This window comes from Dromaius novaehollandiae, chromosome 5, assembly GCF_036370855.1.
Source record: "Dromaius novaehollandiae isolate bDroNov1 chromosome 5, bDroNov1.hap1, whole genome shotgun sequence".
NCBI lineage: Eukaryota > Metazoa > Chordata > Aves > Casuariiformes > Dromaiidae > Dromaius > Dromaius novaehollandiae.
The window spans coordinates 43,505,533-43,526,449 of NC_088102.1; the positions used below are offsets into that span (position 1 = coordinate 43,505,533).

Sequence of the window (20,917 nt, forward strand, 5' to 3'; positions counted from 1 at the left end):
GGTAAAAAAAAGGAATGATCAGTTGCTGAAAAAGGAACTGCTTACATATTCCCCAATGGATAATATTGGATTGTTGCAAAGGATGATTTGAAAGAAATGTGTATTACCAAAATAGTACCAAAACTTTTGAATTAAAGATAGGCAAAAGTGTTGGATGCTTTCAGTTAAACATTTGCAAATAATAAGAGATCGTAGTTACTATGTCAACAGCTCAAATATTTAAACCTTTGATATGAAGAGGTTTTGATCAGTTGTTAAATAAATCTAATTTTAATTAGAACATATGGGAAAAATAAATAAAAGACATCTAGTTATATCTGTAAGTACCAGTTAAATCTAGGCTAATTTTCTGAATGGCTTGGTTAGTTAATGAGATAGAGAAAGAGACTTGGAAATATTACTATAAGTAATATTGAATTTCTTAATCTGGAGTACAGCGGTATTAAGGGATTTAACTTCTATCAAAGAGCTTGTTGTACAAATCAGTGATGAGACTGCATGTTCGTTATGGTGTATAGTTGGCGGTATCTATCTGAGGAAGAGTTGTGCTAGAATGTAGTTCGGTAATGGGCAGCTTGAGTGGCTTATGTTTTGGGTTAAATTGGGATTACTGAGATTTAAGGAAACTGATCAGGAAATAGAAATATTTGAATTAGTATGGATTTACGTAAAAATATATATATATATTTGCTTAGCCAAAAACAAAAGGGACCTGTGTTTAAACCCTGGAGGACATTAACATTAGAGGACATTAACATTAGAGCAGTTGGCCATTCTGTCTATTTACTTTCTGTAACTTCATCTAACCAGCTCATGGTATAGAACAGGTGAGCATTTTTTAATGCTTTCTCCTTCTCTTGAATGAAATATGGAAGACATTTCAAAATATGCAGTCAGGATGCTTTCAAAAAGAGGATTTTTCACTTTTTTTGATTTAAAAAACAATTGTCTTTGTTTTTCTCATTATGTAGCTGTTTTGGGAGGAGGAGGTTGTTTACATTATGTTTAATTAATTCCTAGAACAGAGCATTTTGTAAAAATAAATAATAATGATAAATTCTATACCTGTAAACCTAGAAAAACTAATCATACGTTTTTATCTTATTTTTTTGGAACCAGTTTTGTTCCATCTTCCATTCATACAGAGTTACGTGTATATTATGCTTATAGTAAATCACAGTGAATTAATTTCCAGTCCATGGCAAAATATGTAAAAGAAAAGGCAAATTACATTTTGATTAATTTTGTATTTCTTTATTAGCGTCCTTCTTTCAGAATGGTTGAAAGAACATTCAACCAAAGGAACTTAATAATGTGTGAGCTATATAGAGCTCATCAGTTGCAGGATGGAAGTATTTAAGATGTTTCATGGCCTCAGAAACCAGCATTCAGTACTTTCAATCCTGCTTTGGTGTAATTCTTTCATTAGACAAAAGATGGCGATACAGTATTATTAGCTAGTAACTGACCTACTTTAGTTCACTGCAAAGATCAGACCCGTGTTCTGAGTAACAGGACTTATAAAATTCTGAACAATAACATTGATTAACAAACTTCTCTGGCAGCAGCGCTTTTATTTTTATTCTTTTGTAAAATATGTCCAGAGGGACATAAGGTTATGTAAAATATGTCCAGAGCAGATGCTTTATCTCAGAGTTTAGGGACAATTTTGATGTATAAAACCAACTGGGAGAGAAGGTTAAACAACAGGAGAACAAGTCTTGGGCAGACTTCTTTCTGTGATAAGCAAAATGTCAGTCATAATTTCTAGGAAAGTCTGTCTGGAAGGGGTAATGGATGCTTCTGGATATTTTGAGATTCTTAGTACAGAATGATCTACTCTTTATACTAGGCATAAGTCGCTTGACACTTTTGTTTGGAATGCTCTGTTTCTAAGTATTTTTAAGTCCCTTCTGATTTTTCTCTAAGTTAAAAAAGATCATTCATTTCCCTTTTGATTGCTCTGGAGAAAGCTGTCTTGTTAATTTTTGTAGAATATAAAATTCTGGTAGAGGTATGTCTTTATTTGAATATAATGTCTTTGTACTTTTGGGCTGTTCCAGGTGCTCCCTTATTGGGGAAATCCCCATGATAGAAAGGTGATCAGGAAATTCTGGAGTCAGGTAATATTGAGATCCACATGTGCTTTGACCATGTTTGTGATTTGTGCAGAGCAAAAACTGCTGATATACCCTACCAAGCTAAAGAATGTGTGTATGTAGAGTTCTGTTTCTTTGTCCATGTAGTAGTGTTTCCATTAAGATAATGAAATGGAAGGATTCTCCTGTACAGGGCAATTTAGGACAGTACAGAGTTCAGCTGAAGAAACCAAAGCACTGCAAATAAAGCAGGCAATTTCAGTGTCTAGAACTGTTTATTCTATTTGAGTAACCTAACTCAGGATGTGCAAGTTTTGCATCCCTGTGGGCCTGTCAGAATGCTCCTGATTTATGTGGGTAAAAAACATTTTATAGGGTTCAATGCCTGGTTCTGGTCAGGCATGTTAAGAAGCATCTGAAATTGTTCAGAAGCAGGTGGGCTGAAGTTTACATCCACCAGTTCAACGATCTTTTGTAATTAGTTAAAAAGCCGAGTGGAGAAAAAATGCAGTAGGAATGAGAAAAGATTATGAAATAGAGTCTGAAATCACAGTATACCCAAGTGAACTCTTCACAATGTGTTTACATCATGCGGACATTTGTCTCTCATTTTGTGGTTATAGAAGACGTTGTATACTCAGGATGCTCCTTTCCACGTGGTGATTACCAGTTATCAGCTAGTAGTGCAGGATGTGAAATATTTCCAGCGAGTGAAGTGGCAATATATGGTGCTGGATGAAGCGCAAGCACTCAAGAGTAGCTCCAGGTAATAAATGAACTGGAAACAAAATCTTCCCTCATCCATCAGCCTTTCAAAGATATACTGAGAAAAGGTCAAGGTTGCTCAAGTAGATAGAAGTTAAAATTAACATGCGTAAGAGCATTTAAATATCAAACCTATTTAAATACCTGTATGAATCCAACTTCATGACATTAGAACAATCCAGTAGCTTTTTGCATTTAGGCTTTCCTGCTCCAAATAATGTGAAGCATAATTAAAAAGTATTTGTGTGATGGAAATATGCATAGGGCAGAGGACAGTGAAATAACATGGTGTGAACAGCTTTTTACCTTCTTCTTTCCTAATCACTCACAGAATTCTCCTAGTAAACAATCTGTAGCCTTTAACAGATGTGTATTACTTCTGTTGCCTCCATTAAATACATTAATTTGATTCCTTCTTCAGTGGCATCTGCAGATACCAATAAAGGTCAGAACCCTGTGAATACTGTAGGCTGCAGTAAAGCCCAATCTTTGCCTTAGAACTCTGTGCCAGGAAGTTTTCGGTTTGTTTTTTTCCAAGTAACAGATTTGTCCGTCTTTAATTCTCTAGTTGCTTTGTCATACCCTTTCCCACAATTGCCACTGTACGCACCAAATCTCCATTTTCATGAGTTGAGAACTGTTTTAGAGGGAGATTCATTCAGACCTAAGTCTGCCTCCTCATCATTCTTTGGAAGCTGCCCTGTACAGCTCAGCACTCCTTCCACAGCAGCCTATACACTTAGTGTTGTAGAGTATGAAAAAAAAAAAGAAACATGAAATGGTTGATTCATAACAATGGTTTCATTTGGAAAGCTAAGTATTCTGCTAAAGAGATTTTATTAGTATCTAAGCATTTGTGTTAAAAAAGTGAATAAAAAAGATACTTAGAAAAAATAAAATAAATCATGTTCATTTCCTTGTCATTTGTAAACAGCAGCTTTTTCCTGTGATGGTCTTTTGGAAGATGGGAGAGCAGTTATACTCTATGGTCGTTTTATCCAGTGACCTCCAAAAGTCACTTGGGAAGGTCACCGGAAGTGCTTGCTCTTAAAATTGCTTTTGTTTCATACGCCGTGTACAAATTCAATTTTAATGATTTTCTCGATTTTATTTATCAGTGTCCGTTGGAAGATCCTACTACAGTTTCAGTGTCGAAACAGACTGTTGTTGACTGGGACCCCAATCCAGAACACGATGGCTGAGGTATTCAGGAGCTCACAAGAGCTGCCTTTTCTCTATAACAATAATATACCCCATAAGTTAGTGAGCAGTTAAGCAATCCACTTTATTTGTGGGATCATGTTTGTAGCAGACCATTGGCAAATAAAATGGGATCAACTTTAAGAGGGAGGATTTGGGTATGTGCCATGCATTCGAATAACAATATGAAGATACCTGTTGGTTAGTCATACGTAGATTACAGGATAAAATATAACCCTGGCGGCTTTTTCTTCAGTTGGCCAAATTCATTGCCCTGTATTTGTCATTGCTTTCCGATGGTGTTTTGATGAGTTGATATATCTGGTGTTTCTCCAGTGTAAAATGGAGGAAAAAAAATCTTTTTTTGTTGGTTTTGTTTGCCATGCCTTATGATCTTTTAAGACTTTGCACATAAAGAGCTGCAGTAAGATTGGGATCCCTAATTACTTTGTCCACAGTAGGACGACTTTTGCTGAGTCACTATTTTTTCCTCTCCTTTTTAGTTGTGGGCCCTGCTGCACTTTATCATGCCAACGTTGTTTGATTCCCATGAAGAGTTCAATGAGTGGTTCTCTAAGGACATAGAGAGCCATGCAGAGAACAAATCTGCTATTGATGAAAGTGAGTGCCATGTGTAATTGCAACAGGTGTTTAATATAAAAATTACTGTCTTTTTAGACTACCAGTGGATAAACTTCACCTATCATTTTATATATGAGGAATGTCATGTAAAGCAGAGAGTGCATTGGATTGGAACATTATGGATTATGTAGTTTATATGGAAGTATATATGTAAATATATGTGTAAAATATATGTATATATTATAAATACATATAATAGATACATATATAATATTTTTTCAACACAGAAACACCAACCCTGTGCTGTAAGTACTCATATGAGCAGAAATGGCTGAGCAGTAAGAGGCTTTGTTTGTAGTAAAACACAATATACTTTTCTTGAAGTAATTGTTCCTTCTTCCCATTATTCTGCATTTCAGACCAGCTGTCCCGTTTGCACATGATCCTGAAGCCTTTCATGTTAAGAAGAATCAAGAAAGATGTAGAAAATGAGCTGTCAGATAAGGTGAGAAAAAGTATTTATTTGGAATGAGTATTTCATGTAACTTCATTGTTGTAGTTTGTGCTGTTTTTTACAAATTCTGCATACCTGAAGTTTGATCATAGATCTTTCACAGACCTTTTATTTTTGGCACCAAATTCCATCATTCTCATCAGATGTGGATGTAATTGAGGAAACTCGAATTAACAAAGTCTTATTCTAGGGAAAACATTTTATTAAGAGCTATAAATAAAAGAAAAGCTTAGGCTGACAGAAATATCACTAAATGAAGTGAAGGACAAGTGACTGGGTTATAAAAGTCTCCAGTGGATATTGAGAAGGGTTCGGCATAGATTTAATATTGGTTTTGCTTGCTTGTACTGAGCAAGAAATGCATGGTGGGCAACACTATAGTCATTTCTTGTGGGTATTAGCAGTACTGGATGATCTTGTGGTCAGCATGTCCCCTGGCTTTGGGATCACTGGTTAAGAAGCTTCCTTCTTCTTTGTTCTGATGTGCTTCTAAATTCCAAAACTGGAACTCTTCCCGCAAATACTGTTGTTATGTGATACATTTGTGGTTATCACGGGCTCCTGACAGCTTTTTAAGAAGACTCCAAGTTGGTAGCATGTTAATAGTAGAATTTGGGCCAGATTTTTAAAGCTGTTCAGCTGTAGATGTGAAGTTTTCAAAGCTTCTTAAAAATCTATCTGTTTACGTAGTCATGCTTAAATATGTTCAAAGCTCTGTCTCCTGCATCATCACCAAAGTCTTCTAAAACACATTGGTTAAGAAGTCCCTCCCAGGTTGGATCCTGAATTAGAGATATGAATGCAGCTGCCTATATGTATTCTTTGAGAAAATTATATATGTTTTCCTGAAGATACATTTGTTTCTGGCTTATGTGTACTGATGTGGTCTTGCTCCCTTTCAGAGAAGAAAAAGGTTAAAACTGCATTACTGTTTTGCAGATTGAAATCCTTATGTACTGCCAGCAGACGAGTCGACAGAAGCTGTTGTACCAAGCTCTGAAGAACAAAATCTCTATTGATGACCTATTGCAGTCCTCAATGGGCACTACTCAGCAAGCACAGAACACCACTAGTAGTCTCATGAACCTAGTCATGCAGTTCAGGAAGGTAAGACTGTTTTGTGTTTGTTTCTTTTTTTTTCTCTTAAGTATAATCAATCATTAGCTCAGAGCTAAAATATGACTTCTGGAAAACACCATATAAAAAAACTCTCTGGCATAGGCAAGCAAATTTGCATGCAGTTCATCTGTGTTTCTGATGCAGTATAATGTGATGTTTGGGTAGAAGAGCTTTTGCCAAATCGTGCTTCTGCTAACTCGGTTAGTTCCAAATTGATCGCTGAAGAAAGCATTCACCTGTGAATAAAAGCACAATAGTGGTGATGTGAATAGGAAAAGATAACTATGCAGCATTCAAATTTTCTAGCTATTCAAAAATAGCTATGAAATGCTAATCAATATTAGAGTTCAAGCGATCAATAGTTTTAGTTGATTTGGGATGTAACTGCAGCATTGGGCATTTGTTCCTCCCCAGTGTTTTACAAGCTCTCTTTCTTATAGGTGTGTAATCACCCAGAGCTGTTTGAGCGACAAGAAACTTGGTCTCCATTTCACATCTCCCTAAAGCCATATCAGATTTCAAAGTTCATCTACCGTCATGGACTGATCAGGGTCTTTAACCACTCACGGGACAGGCAAGCCAACTCAACTTCCTCTCCAGCTTAGCATTTTCAGTAGTATTACTTAGGCTTATTTTAGCTTTGTAAGTGCTAATTAACCTCCTTACTTGATGTTCTTAAATAGCATGGGTCGAGCAATGCATTCCTAGTTTCCTTTCGTTTGTTCAGCTGTTAAACTTCTGATATCTGATGCTCTTTCTTAGTGGAATCTTGGTCATAAATATCCCTTTGGTTGAAAAGGAAAGTCAGGAAGAGGAAAAGGAATTTAGATTTGTTGCTGATGATGTGTAATAGAATTAAGCTTTAGTAGAATTCTTAAAAAAAAGAAAAAAAAAAGCTGGTTTCCCTTGAGTGGTTTTTCATGTTTAAGGAAGCTATCAGTATGTCTTTGTTGTAACATGAATACTGTGAGCACCTACTGGTGCCCTGGCAGCTTGTAATGCTTACCTTGGATGAGTAAAAGCAGCCTGAGTGCAGTCTGCTGTTTCCCTTGTCTGTGGCAGTTCCTGATTAATCTTTTTTGCCCTCAGTTATGAGAAATTCTATTGGCAGAGATGAGAAAACCATTTCTGAACATAAGACTAACTGTTTTACAACATAAAATGCAATTCTAGAACAATGGTGTGTTCCAGTGTCAAATTAATAATAGTGCATCTGGACTGATGCTTTTCATTAATTATTATGCAGTTCCAGATATCTGGAGAATTGAGTTGTTTACCATGAAGAACTGGACTACTGTTCTGCTTTGGGGACATCACATTGTTTTTTCTGTCTATGTGGTTGAACATTGTCTTCATTAACATTTTCTCAGTGGTTTTGTTTGTTTTGTTGTTTTCTTTTTCAGGTGGTTACGGGTTTTACTTTCGCCATTTGCACCAGACCACATCCAGCAGTCTCTCTTCCATAGGAGGGGTAGGTTTACAGTCCTGGGTAACCACTTGGGTTGCACACTTGCATATGATACTGTCCCATGTTGATGGGAAGTCAGCACATACATTTGATCTGCCCAGTATGGAAAGGATGGAAGAAGGTAGAAGAAGAATAATCTACAGAAAACTTGTTTAGTCACTGCTTAATCTTAGTTCAGTCTCCTGTTCCATTCCTCCTACCTCGTTTTAGCTTGCTTTAAAGAGTTAATGCTGCTTTTACATTCTAATGTGAATTTTTCACAGATTCAATTTACGGAAATCTTGGATTCATTTTAGTACAATCTGTATTGCATGCTAAACTCCTGGTTTCTCTTTCAAGTAAAAACTAGGAAAATGAAAATGACCCTGGATCTAATTAATGAGAAAAAAACCTAAATAATCTGCTTATATTGATAAATACAATTTAACTTTATATATGATAGAATTTGTTTGCTAAAAGAGAGAATTAGCTCTGCTGATTGCTCAGCTGCTGGGGTAGGGAAAATTTGGGGAAAAAAAGCATGAGCATGTAACGGCTGCATTGTTATGCTGAAATCTGTTAGCCTGGACTTGTTCACCTACACAAAACTCTCGTCAAGTAAGGAGAACCAGCGTGCAGCAGCAGGAGTCTGCACTTGTCTGTAATGCTCTTGGGTGTGTCTTGTTGATTGCTGTGGTCTTCATTTGTTTTGATACTTGTAACAGGCTTTTTCTAGGGGAGCTCTTTTTGACATATGATAAAGTTCAATTTTTTGAAAATAATGGAAAATATTTTGGGGAATCATTAATTTGGGGTGTTTAATTTTTCTGTACAGATGTTAAACATAAAAAGACATGAATGGTATTGGGGATGCACAGTGCATGTGGGTGGGCTGGAAAGGTGCTCTTGATTAACAGTGGAACATATCTTTCCTGCTCTCCTACTTCACTGCAGTGTTTCCATAATTCTTGCCATATTTATTGTATCTTTATCCCCTCTTGCAATATTCCCATTCCCCTCCCAATCCCAGTATCTCCTAGAACATTTGACTCACTGGCTGGGTGAGGGAGCATGTTTGGCAGGCCATTCTGATGTGTGTGTGTCCTCCCAGCTGTCTGGGAGATGTGTGGTCTGTTTACCAAACAGGCACTCTGCCTATTGATTCCTAGCAGGTCAAATAAACTGCATGTTTTTTCTGGCGTAGAGCACGTCCATCTTTCTTTATAAATGACCTTGTCTTGCCCAGACTAGAAATTGAACTGTAACTTGGAGTCAGGCAACAGCAATTAAGATGAAATTTTCAGTATTTCTAAAAAGTCTAGGTTAAATTAGGATCTCCAGTTTATTCCCTTAGATTTGTTTTATGTTAGAGAATATATGTATCTTGAATAGAATTTACCACAGTTGATGAAGTATGCTCATTGTTTTCAGATAGGAGTGTCTGAAATGTGTCAGTCTTAATTTTAGTATTTCTGTGACACAGGCATCAATGAAGAAAGCTGTTTTTCTTTCCTCCGGTTTATTGATGTCTCTCCAGCAGAAATGGCAAACCTCATGCATCAGGGACATTTAGCCAGGTGAGGACCTTCCCCCCCACACTCCTTTTTTAGTAATTAAAGGAAAAGTACTAGTGATATTAGATTAGAAGTATCTCTGTAAACCTGCATTTTCTGTCTCAATATTTATTACTTATCTATCATTATTTAATGTTGTAGTAACTTCTAGAGTGTTCTTCCAGGTATAGGACTCTGTTATGCAAGGTAGTTTTTGTGCCTCTGTCAAGAGAAAAAATCTATTACAAAGATTTTACATCATTATAAGTACACGGGACGATCAAAAGGTGAGAGAAAAGAGTTTACTCTGTAACACGCTGTAGGTTGCTGGCACTGTCAAACACAAAATCCCGACTTTGGGGTGCCGGTTTATTGTAATGCTTACCAGTTGTACTTGGGTGTGTGTTTTAACACACGTGGAATAACCTTGCGCTGTGATAGCTGTTCTTCAACTCCAAGCCATATTGTCTCATTTCTGCATGTCCCATTTGCAATGTGGAATGGAATTCCAAGGCATGGGCTTAGGATGGTGGATGATTTAATGCTGTAAACTGCCTTGTCTTGGAAAGGGAAATGATCTGTTTAAGTGAAGCACTCTGCAACTCATGTTAGATAGTAACTGTAAGAAACTTAAGATTAAAAGCTAGCCTTATTAATAAATAAGTGTACTCTGCCTAAGGCTTTTTAAGTGTCATATTCTTTCATGGTTATAGTTATTTTTGGTGTAGGACCGTTTGTTTCTCTGTGTTTCACTAACGTGATGCAATTTTCTCTTCATCTATCTGAATGATACTTGGGATATATTCTGCATTCATACTGCAGGTTATAGTGAATAATTTATATAAGGAACAACTCATGGAGAAGTCAGAGTGCAGTGTTAGGTAGTAGTGGCTAACTCAGGCTTGACCCTGAAGTGCTTCACCCTTGAAGTGAAGTGAATCCTGTACCTCTGAAGTGCTTCAAAGTATATTCTGATTTCATCATTAAGATTCAATTAAGCCACCTTAGAAGAAATAAAAAGAACATTATAATTGGAAGATGTCTGGCAAAAATGACTTCCCTCAAGTCAGGGCGCTGTAAGCTAGAAATTCTGAAAAAAAATTGTGTCAGATGGAACTGTGGTGTTAAATATGTTAAAGCCTTTTTTTATCACAAAGCAGTGAATAACTGTGTTTAATATGATTTGTTTCAGATGGTTAGCTCTTTTCCTGTCTCTGAAAGCATCCTACAGGCTCCATCACTTGCGCTCCTGGATGGAGACAGAAGGGGAGAACCAGCAGGGGTCACATTTTCTGAGAAACAAAGATTTCTTGCTTGATGTAAATTTTCCACTCTCTTTCCCAAACTTGCACAGCTGCACTTTGCTGCAGGTAAGCAAAATTTTTGTGATGTGCAGACATTAGCAAATCCTTATGAGGGAGAAAACAGAAGAAAACATAAACTTGGAAGCAGAGTGGCTTTATCAGTATGCTCTCTTGCCTGCTGTATTAGAAACACAAAGTTCAGATTACTAAGCAGAAAAATAGGCCTCCTGTATAATGGTTCATTCCAAAACTTGCTGTACAATAAATAAGGTAGTTGGATTAGAAATCTTAAAAATATTACCAGTGCAACAGAACTAAACATGATTTGTGAGGGATGTGTTCTGCATATAAACTTAAGATATGTAGAAAAAAATAGGAGAATTATGGTGCTTGTTTTCTGATTGTTTGAAACCACTTCTTATTTCTAACTTCAATATTATTGCAGCAGCTGGGAAAAGCAGACGTCAGCCTGGCAGTGTTTCCGAGTTGGTAGATGAGCATTGTCAGTGGTGTCTTTCGGCTCTGAAATTTGCTTCTGCTGCTGGCAGATACATTCCAAATATGTTCATCTTACTGTGTAATGCAAGGTCATTTTTCCTAAGCTTGTGTGTGTGTGTGTGTGTGTGTGAATGTTTCATCTTTTCATGACTAAATTGCAGTTAATTTCCTGTGCTGCACCATAGCTCCTTCAATTTGTTTCATTGGAAAGTAAAAGTTCACAAAATTGCAAGCATAGAGTGAGGAAAGCACCTAGAGTACAGCTGAAACTGCTCTTTAAGTGGTAGTTAACTTATATGCAGTGAAAAAATCTTTTCTGAAGTGGTGAGATCTTGCTTGGGCAAGCCAAATTTCTCTAGAGATCATTGCTTCTGTTCATGACTCTGGAAAGGGAAAGGAGACAGCCAGAATTCAATTGAATAGCGTGTAGAGGAAGTTGAAATTGAAGATGCATAAGCAGTAGGAAACCAACCTTGGGCTTGGTGTCATGTTTTGCAGCATCAACAGTAAAGCCAACAAAGTGAGTCTTCCTAGTTATCAAACAAAGAGCATGCCAACTGAGTGTGTTAACTCTGTTAGGCCAGTTAACTCTGGCTGTGCTGGTGTTTAAGTACTGTGCGACTCCATACCTAGCTTGGTAAAATGTCTACCGTACATCAATTTGCTTGCAGTAATTTTTCTGAGATTATGTTCAGCCATTTGTGTACTGACTGTGTAATGCTTTTCCCTGGAACTATGTTGTAGCTCTATCCTCTCATTTGTACGGCCAAGGAAAACTTTTGTGTTCTCATAAATGTTGCAGTCTGGCAGTAAAGGAATAAAAGACAGTGTAATCATGAGCGCAGTTGTATGCACTTAGAGGAAGGTAGAATTCATCTTTGCATATGTAGAAAGGAAATCTACATATGCAAATCTTCTGGATTAGTCTATATAAATAATGACATGAAAATTGATATTTTTTCTTAAAGAACAGAAGACGAATTTGCATTATAGATGCTACATGTGAGATGTGGAATATGCATGTCTAGCTTTTCATAGTAATAGTGGAATGAAAAGCTTATGGAAAGACTGTAATTCCACCTATACCACAACCTGGATATTCAACTTGAATATATAATTTGGTTTCTCCAAATTATCTCTGTTTTTCAGGAAGCCATTACTTGTGTCTCTGGGGGGCCCAGTGCTGTGACTGTTTTAACTTGTATAACTAGTGGCTCTTACATAGAAAACAGCCAGCTGAGGAGCAGAGTTCAGCAATGTACGCAATACAGCATACTTGTGATAACAAGCTAGTAAATGTAAAGGAAGTTTAGCTTTAGGATTATGAAGGATTCTTAAGAACTTTTTTCTAACCTCCCTGATAGACAAAGTTACCACTTGAAGTCACTTTAAAATAAGTTACGTTTGCAGAATTTTGTCTACATATAGAACATCTTAACAAAAAAAAGTGCAAAATGAAAAGAACAGTTGAAAACGAGCTGCCCCTCAAATGTCATACTTTTAACAGCACCTATCGTCCTGAGTTAAAATAAGGTCACTTTCTTATCTTGGCCCAAATTTGAGAATTTTTTCATGTAAAATTCCCTGAGGCTTCATCTAGAGTTTCATAAGATAGTAACATATAGGGAGTTGGGAGGGGGAAAAAAAGAGGAAAAAGGAAATGGTATAAATCTGGAAAGGCTTTTCTTAACTGTTCAGACCAGCGTTTCCGATGTGAGACACAAACTATAAAAATAAGTCAGTAAATAAAAAAAAAAGATTTGTTTTTAATGCATCTTTCTGAAGTTAAGGTAACATCTATCTGAAGATACCATGAGTTTCTTCATGTCAACACAGAAATTTCTTGCAGTGGGGATTCTCTTCATCTCCCTTATTCAGCACCTCCACAGCATGTGTGTTAATTTGTATGCATCCATTTAATGTAAAATCGGATCTGTTGAGGTCAGATTTCTCCTATTCTCTCCTTTGCTCTCTGCGTTTTCTATTTATAAAAAATTAGGAGTGTTAATGAACTTCAGAAAGTGCTGGTAGCCATTACCTGTATTTATTTGCAGCCCTGTTTGCAATATGGCAAAGTCTCTTTCAACACTTATTTTGATTGCATCTTTGCAATAGATGTCTACATTATTATTTTTTAACAGTCCTCTTCTTGTGTTCTTGGCTTTGTTTTACTAAATTATATGATCCATTTTAGAGCTGTGGCTGTGTTCTGTTCTGTAACCTTACCCAGTCTTTTCCATGTAGGTGACTGATGGGAAGCCAGTCTCTGCTGTCCCTGTTATATCTATTGTCTGCTCCATTCATGAATTTTTAATGGTTATATATGTCGTGCAGTTCAGAGAGGGATGTTTCTCATGTGATTTGCTCATGATTTGTGCACAGGAGGCATGGAGCTGAGAACTAGACTAGTGTCCATGTACAAGAACTGCTTCTAATACTGTGTGTATACAAAAATAATTTTTTTTTCTTATTTTGGATGCCTTCTTAGAAGTTTTCGCTGTATTTCTTCCTGTATACTTCTAATTGGGCTGAAGCCATCTTTGATGACTCTGATACTGGCTTCCAAAAGAGAGTTAAATAGCGAAGTTAACATTCCTTTGATAGATTTGGAAATACAGTTTGTTAGCTAATTGTTTCTGAATAATAGTCTATGAGAAAGTGGAATTCCTCTCTTATCTATCTCCTGTGGCCTCACTTTCCAGGAAATAAAATTAACAGACCTCTCTAACAAGCAGGGTCGCAATCAGCGTGCCAGCACCTGCTGTTGTAAGACTCAACTGGAAACCTCATGTCACTGCACACAACACTGATTGCTCACCATAAAATCAACTGTATCCTCAGATTATGGGCCTTGGGCCACCCTTTAAGCTAAAACAGTTGTTCTGAGTCAATCTAACAGCTTGTTGTTGCTGAGAGAAGTCACACTTCCTCTCTGGCCCCCACCTACCCTTCTTTCCTCCCAGCCACTGAATCTTGCCCTCTCTGATGTGAGTTTTTACATTCTGAGATCCCTCCATGAGAAACTGCAGAATATCTTCTATTCTTGTGTCTATTGAATGTGTTCTCTGGTTATATGTGTAGCTAAATATGCTTGCGGAGGAGTATGAGGGTGATAAAGCTAGCACAAGAAATGGCACAAATATGTGATGGGAAGTGGGGAAGGGACTACTCATCTTTTTTGGCAGCAGCAAGCTACTAATTCAGCTCCTAGTGTCTTGTGGAACCATACTCTATGGGAGATTTCAGGATACCTTAGCTAATTTAAGAATGTCTTGCTGGTGCTGGAAGAGTTGGTCCACCTTCCAGTTGCGTGTTCCTGGTGCTTCATCACCACCATTTCTGGTACTCGGGTGAGTAAGCCAGTGTTAGCATCCCAGCCCTGCATTGCCCGTTGTGCTGTTTCCACACAACTAGTCTGTTCCGCTGAGTGGCGAAGATCCCGGAACTAACCCGGGCTGGAGGGGCAAGGGTTTGTTTTCATCTCAGTCAGCTTCTTAATATGTGCAGACAGCTATGGCAGCATGCAGGGACAGCAGTGAACGAGTGGAAGCTGTTGTTGCTTAAGCCAGCATTACTGTTGAAGTGCTGGCCAAGTAAGAGTCAATGTTTGGGATCACTTCACATTACCCAGTATAGCCCAAGCTTTGACCTGTGCTTTAGCCTTGCCAAGTGTTGGAGAAAGTCTTTTGTCAGCTTCTTTCTGCTCACTGAAGAGCAGACGTTCAGTCAGAGAGTATGAATTTTTTTTTGCCAGCTCCAGACCGCAAGTCCTACTGGTAGTGGCACTTACATGCTAGGATTGACTGAATGTATTTCATAGGTGGTGCTTGCACTTACGTATAGTAAGACTATTTATCTCTGTTGTCTGTAGGTTCCAAAATACTGGACTATGAGTACTTGTCTCTCTTGCATATAATGTAATTCTCATTATACTGTTTTCCTTTTGTGATTGGGATGGGGGGCAGACAGGACAACTGTGAACTAACTGTATCAATTGAAAGGTCTGTTGATGGCATGTGAATTTTAGCTGGTGGTCTCATCTATGTGTTAGCCATCTGCATCTTGCCCAGTGCATCTACATCTGGAAGCAGAAGTGATCAAGGATGCGTGGTCCATCTTAGCAGCCTACTGCTGTGGATGTTTTCTAGCATTTTCTTATCACACATGCATGAATATGTGTATCCAATGTGTGATATCTACAACATGTCTGCTTCTATCATGTGGCCTGATGTTTAGAACCTCAAACACTGGGGTTTTAAAAAATTGGGAGGCTCTGTAAAGTAACAATAACATGCAGTTAATTTGGATGCATTAGGAACTGGGACAGAGCTAAGCTGAAATTTTAGATTATGTTTACTTTGTACTTAGCTTAAATGAACTGCTAGAAATGCCAGTAGGGCACATCCTGTGACCCTATGGCAGCAAGAGGTATACCTCTTAGTGTTTCTTTCCTTGTTGCTCGTTTCCTGTGCTTTTCAGAATAATGGTTTCATGTTCCTGTAATCATAATTATATTCGTAGCAGCTGATTGCTATGTTCTGTGTAGAAGAGGCAGACAGAATAAAAAGTAGCAAGAATGGCTTGATTTATAAGCAGTTTACTTCATTGTTTGCAGATACTTACAATAGTAACTGATGTAACTGGAAGAAAACAGTTTTCTGCTATTTTTCTGCATGGAGCTGAGCACCTTCAAAGAGATCTTCTTTATTTGAACTGAAGTGTCATCTTAATATCCCTAATTTTGAGTCAGTATATTTTTTTTTAATGTCAGAAGGACACTGACATATATGTGGCAAATTCCAGATTTTGTACATGTGTGCGTTTGTGAATGTCAGTCATCATGCCAGCGCCTTGAGAGCCTTTAGGATAAAATTCGAGGCTGTCTTGCATGGGAAAGCAAGAAAAGGTTGAAATAGATGAAAATGCAAGGATAGCAATCAAGTTTCCTTTAGTGTTGTATTCTTTTCCCTTCCAAATTTCTTTTTACCCATGCAGAATAGATAAAGGAGTATCTTGAAAACAGTGTGAGAGTAGACCTACTACCCACACTACAGTGTAAGTAGACCTACTAGAGTATTCCTGTACTTCCTTCATCATAAAAGCTTAGGTCAAAAGGTTCAAAGAAGGAAAAACTTGTTTCCAGTTCCAGCTGAGCATAAAGGCTAAGGATGACTGTTGGCTGTTCTGTTTTCAACCATTTGAAGATTTGAATATTCTGATAATTAGACAAAGATCCTGTACACTGTCACTGCAGAAGATGTGTAGAGTTTCCTCTTTCCAAGGGAAATATTTGGTGAATGTGCACTGTCATTCTTTACTATGAATGGTTGTATGATTTCAGAGGATTTTCTCTTTATAGGCATAGTAACTTCTTAATTTTAATTTTGTTTTTAGAACCTTGTGTTCAGTAGCTACTGTAAAGCAGTTACTGGCTATTCAGATCATGTCATACACCGAAGGAGATCAGCTACCTCATGTATACGGTGCTGCCAGGTGACTGAGCTGCCATCCTTCCTGTGCATAGCCAGTCCACGGGTAAGTCCAAGTTAAGTTGTAAATTATATATTTTCTATTGTGTTTTAAGTCTTCTTTTAGAATTGTGTCTAAGGAACAGAATGATCTATTACTTTCTTGTGGTTGGGTAAAACTGTTGTAAGGATATCCTTTTGCTACTGTATTCTATAGAGCTTTTTTCATAGGGGAAATGACTGTGATGTGTACTGATGGGAAAAGGGAAGTTGTAGTAAGATGCTCCCAACAGGAGTAGTTTGGAGATATCTAGATTTCACTTTCTCTCCTAATACCAAAAGCTGTAAAATTATAGAACAGATTGCCAAATAGATTATTCCCATGTAATCTGAAGAGGATGTAGGCTTGGTATATAAATAGGATGGGGAGAATTTTTGGCAGCTTTGTTGACAAAAAGGGGCTGAGGAGAAATGCTTTTTTGAAGAGTGTTCAGTCTCTGTCGTTGGCTCCAAAAAGGAAACATTGAATTCCAATATGCGAGGATTACTTGAGCTGGTATTTTCTAAATCTTCTCAGTATTAAGTGGCACTGCTGTGGGTTGTCTGTTCAGTAGTAACTGAATTTTGAAACTACTTTTGCTGAAGTTTGCTGGACTGATACAAGGCATCTTCGTAAGTGTATGGCTGTTTTCATTCTGTTTTACTGCATGTTGGTGAAGTTGGGCAAAATGTACTCGTGATTCAAATCTGGGCTTGAATCTGCCATTTGTGACCTCGTAATAGATAAGCATGTCTATGGAGAGTTTCCATCTGCAGAATAACCTTTTGTAAAGAGGAGGTTCTGACCCAGGCTTTTGGCAGAAGGTGAACTATTGAATATTGTTTCTCCTAGTTGCCTGGATGAACTTCAGTTTTGAGGAAACAGCTAAAAGTAAGATAAATATGTAGTTTCTGTAGGATGCTGGGTGAAATACAGAAGTAAAGTTCTGCAAAAACATCTCTGACTGCTAGGCACATCCTTGTTCCTGTTAAGTATGAGCAAGCTGATGCTGTGCATCACCAGGTAGGCAGTGCATAGTCAATTTGGGAGAGAGTTGTCTTGAATTATTTTCTGTTTTATTTTTTTCTCTTTACTGTGTAGTTCTTTGTTGTTCTCAGCTTAGGAAATTGGAGATGAAGGAATCTAAATGAGAAACTGCAAATCTACAAACAATAACGAATACAACAGACTTGTCTTGCATTGTTTTATGGTCCAATAAAATATGAAAAGCTTTCACTCTCTTGCAAGGAATAAATAATTTTATAGTTATGAAAATTTCCACATATTATCACATACCCAGGAGTCCCAGGCAATCACCTGCTCTTGGGAAAAAATCCTACCTGAAATACAGTGAAAACTTGGCATCAGTGAGGCTAAGAATGAGGACATCTGCTTCCAATTACTTTGAAGCAATAGCAGGCCAATAAAATTCCCATTATTCAAAGAGGAATATTAATAGTAATAATGATGCAAAAATAGGCTAATAGTAGACTTTTATTATCAGGCTACCCAGATGTTCTGTTCTTTAATCAGTGTTGATGTTACTTCTGTAGGCTTGGTCAAACGTGGCTGTGTAGGTAATGATGCATTGGCCTCCGGAGAAGGGAGGATGGCAGATAGCACTTCCCACCTGTGTGCTGCCCCTTGGAGGGAATTCGTCTGTGCCTTCAGCTCTAGGGGCAGGAATCCAACTCAGCTTCTCAGAATAGCCTGTCACCTCCCAGTCGCTGCGTACTACCTGTTCAAGAACAAGCAGTTATTTTGAAAGTAGACGTGAACCCCATGCTCCTTCAGATCGCTTTAATCTGCAGCTCTGTGTAGCTGGAGTTGCATTACTTAACGCAGCTATGGCAAATGCTTCCTGTATGTTAGAAAGACAGAAGGAGCTTGAGCTAAAAGACTAGGGTGGTGATAAGGGAAAGGGAAGGGAGAAGAGAGATCATATCTGACTTTTATCCTAGCAAATAAAAGTTGTTTGTTTTGGCTTGGCTGATGTAAAAAAATGATTAAGTGGAGGCACGTTTTTTTGTTTCAAGGAGTACAAATACTTAATTTTATGCGTGTTAGAAATTTTTAGAAGGAAGGTACAAGACCTGAAGCAGCAGAAAGGGCACATATGTTTCCAGTGTTTCCAGAAAGTATAGCCTTCTGTTGCTGTTTGACCTGTGATGAATTTTGGGAAGTTAATGGAGCAAATGATGGGAATGGGAGTATGTTTTCATGTGGCAGCTCTGGGAAAATTGGGGGGGGGGGGCAGGGAGGATTGGTGGTGAGAAGGGTTTTCAGTGCTGTAGGGGTTTTTGTATCTGTTTACAGGCAATTTTTCTGAATAGAGATAGGCTTCAATCACAAAAAAGTAACTTGGAAGATTGAACTTGTATTTTCATTAGAAAGCTGATTAATTCAGTCCAATGTATTATTGTTCGTTTTAGTTTAGCAGTTTAATAGATCCCAGTGTCACACGTAGTGCAGTGCAAAGTCCCTCTGGACATCGTACAGTGTCCATAGGGTTAACTTTGCATGGACCTAAATGCAGGAAACATTTTTAAATTACCCTGAACTAAGTCATTGAATTCAGGGAGAGAAGGATATGTGAACGTATTACCACCTTAATTGTTTTTTTTTAGTGTATTTCTGAACTGCGAGTCTTATATTCAGTCTATTTGAAAAAAATGCATTGATATACATGAGAGTCTAGCACTCAGGTTCATCTTACCTTTTGTTATAAATAAAACCACAAAAAAAGCCTGACAAAAAACAACTGCTCCATGAAAAAAAGAGAGTAGAAGCATAAACCAGCTTGAATGGAAAATATTTGTCCATTACAGTTATGTTGGTTTTTCCTGTAAGGTGATGTAAAAGATGTAGAGCTGTATTTTAAAAGTGTGTGTGTGTGTGTGCGCGCGCGCGTGCGCATTTAAAAAAAAAAAAAAAAGACGATAAAGATAGTCTTATGTTCTCAGAGGTTAGTCACTGTTACACAGGTGTACTTCCTATGTGGGAAGATTTGTTCCTGTTAATATGGAGGTTGCTCTGAAGCACACACACAGTTCATCTCAAGATTGTCTCCTAATAGCTCTTCCTTCAGGGAAAGCATTACTGAGATATAGCTTGTAGAATTTTACAATGTGATTTTATTTTTCTTATAAAAATCCTGGTATTCAGATCTCCGTGTTGGTTTCATTAGATGAGCCACATTTCTGTATTAGATATTTGTTTGCTCTGTTTTGTTTGTAGTGGCTATCACTCCTAGGTGTCCTGAAAATAAATATGACAGGTTGCCCATGGAAGAAAATGTATTTGTTCCAGTCTGTCCGGTATAGATGTGAACAGAAGTCTGAGGGTTAATAATGTCCCTTAAAAGAAACAGTGTAAGTCTCTACCATGGTTTGCGTCCCACATCAGTCATTCAGGCCACAAGGTTTGAATTTTGAATTGTGAGAAGCTTTATCCACTTGCACAAAAGACAGTCCTATGCTTTGACTGCAGATGGCAGTACGAGACAGCTTTAACTCTAACATAGAGTAAGTTGAAGTAGTGGAAATGTATACAAAATTGTATTTGACCCAGTCCCTTTCACTTTGCAGTATTCCATGTGACACTACATATAGACCTATAAGCCAGTCTGGCTTAAAAAAACTCTTTCCATCTTGCAAAACAATTAATTTCTCGTAACTGCTAAGATTTTTCATGCTTTTTTGTTTTTGCTTCAATATGTACTGTAATTGCGCTCAAGAATCGGTTTAAACAAGATACTGGACCTTGCAAAGATAACTGTCTGTGAGATATATATGTCTCCTATGTCTCCTATAAGGAACAGAGCTCCTTTGGAAAAGGGATAGGCCACGATCTTTTCAATTAAAATGATCTTGGTTAATACGTTTTACTTTGAATTAACTGGTAAAAGTTGAGAGGATTAACCAGCATCTAAGATGTCAGGCAGTCTGTTCTGAGGTATGAGATGTCACCTTCATCTTACAATTCTAAGGTACAATAAGAATCTTTAAAATTGTTGACATTTAAATTATGTTACTGCTTATCATTTAGGTAAGCTATTAAAATTCTGTCTTTTCCTTTGCATGATATTACACACACACACATGCACCACATATATGTGTATTCACATTCACATATATGTGTATGTGTATATATATGTGTGCTGCGATAAAATTCTCGGTATGTAGGATTCAGTTATGTCATACCAGAGTAAGCCAGAACAAGAAACCCCCCTTCAAAAACATAAAAACTTTTCAGCTGCAGTACAAAGATAATGTTTTTGCTGTCTTTAATGTTTCAGCTGTCCCATTATCAAACAAATTCGCACGCCT

General features: G+C 37.5%; 1 protein-coding gene across 2 annotated transcripts in view; it reads left to right on the forward strand.

Annotated features, from left to right (window-relative positions):
- Positions 1–20,917, forward strand: part of INO80 (INO80 complex ATPase subunit) — a 70,794-nt gene that overhangs the window by 23,043 nt on the left and 26,834 nt on the right. For both annotated transcript variants that reach the window (XM_026095687.2, XM_026095688.2), the window contains exons 15-25: positions 2,064–2,123; positions 2,723–2,865; positions 3,983–4,067; positions 4,568–4,685; positions 5,066–5,151; positions 6,100–6,267; positions 6,720–6,853; positions 7,683–7,750; positions 9,210–9,303; positions 10,472–10,649; positions 16,476–16,616. In XM_026095687.2, coding sequence (XP_025951472.1) covers positions 2,064–2,123; positions 2,723–2,865; positions 3,983–4,067; positions 4,568–4,685; positions 5,066–5,151; positions 6,100–6,267; positions 6,720–6,853; positions 7,683–7,750; positions 9,210–9,303; positions 10,472–10,649; positions 16,476–16,616 — 1,275 coding nt within the window. The remainder of the gene's footprint in view (positions 1–2,063; positions 2,124–2,722; positions 2,866–3,982; positions 4,068–4,567; positions 4,686–5,065; positions 5,152–6,099; positions 6,268–6,719; positions 6,854–7,682; positions 7,751–9,209; positions 9,304–10,471; positions 10,650–16,475; positions 16,617–20,917) is intronic.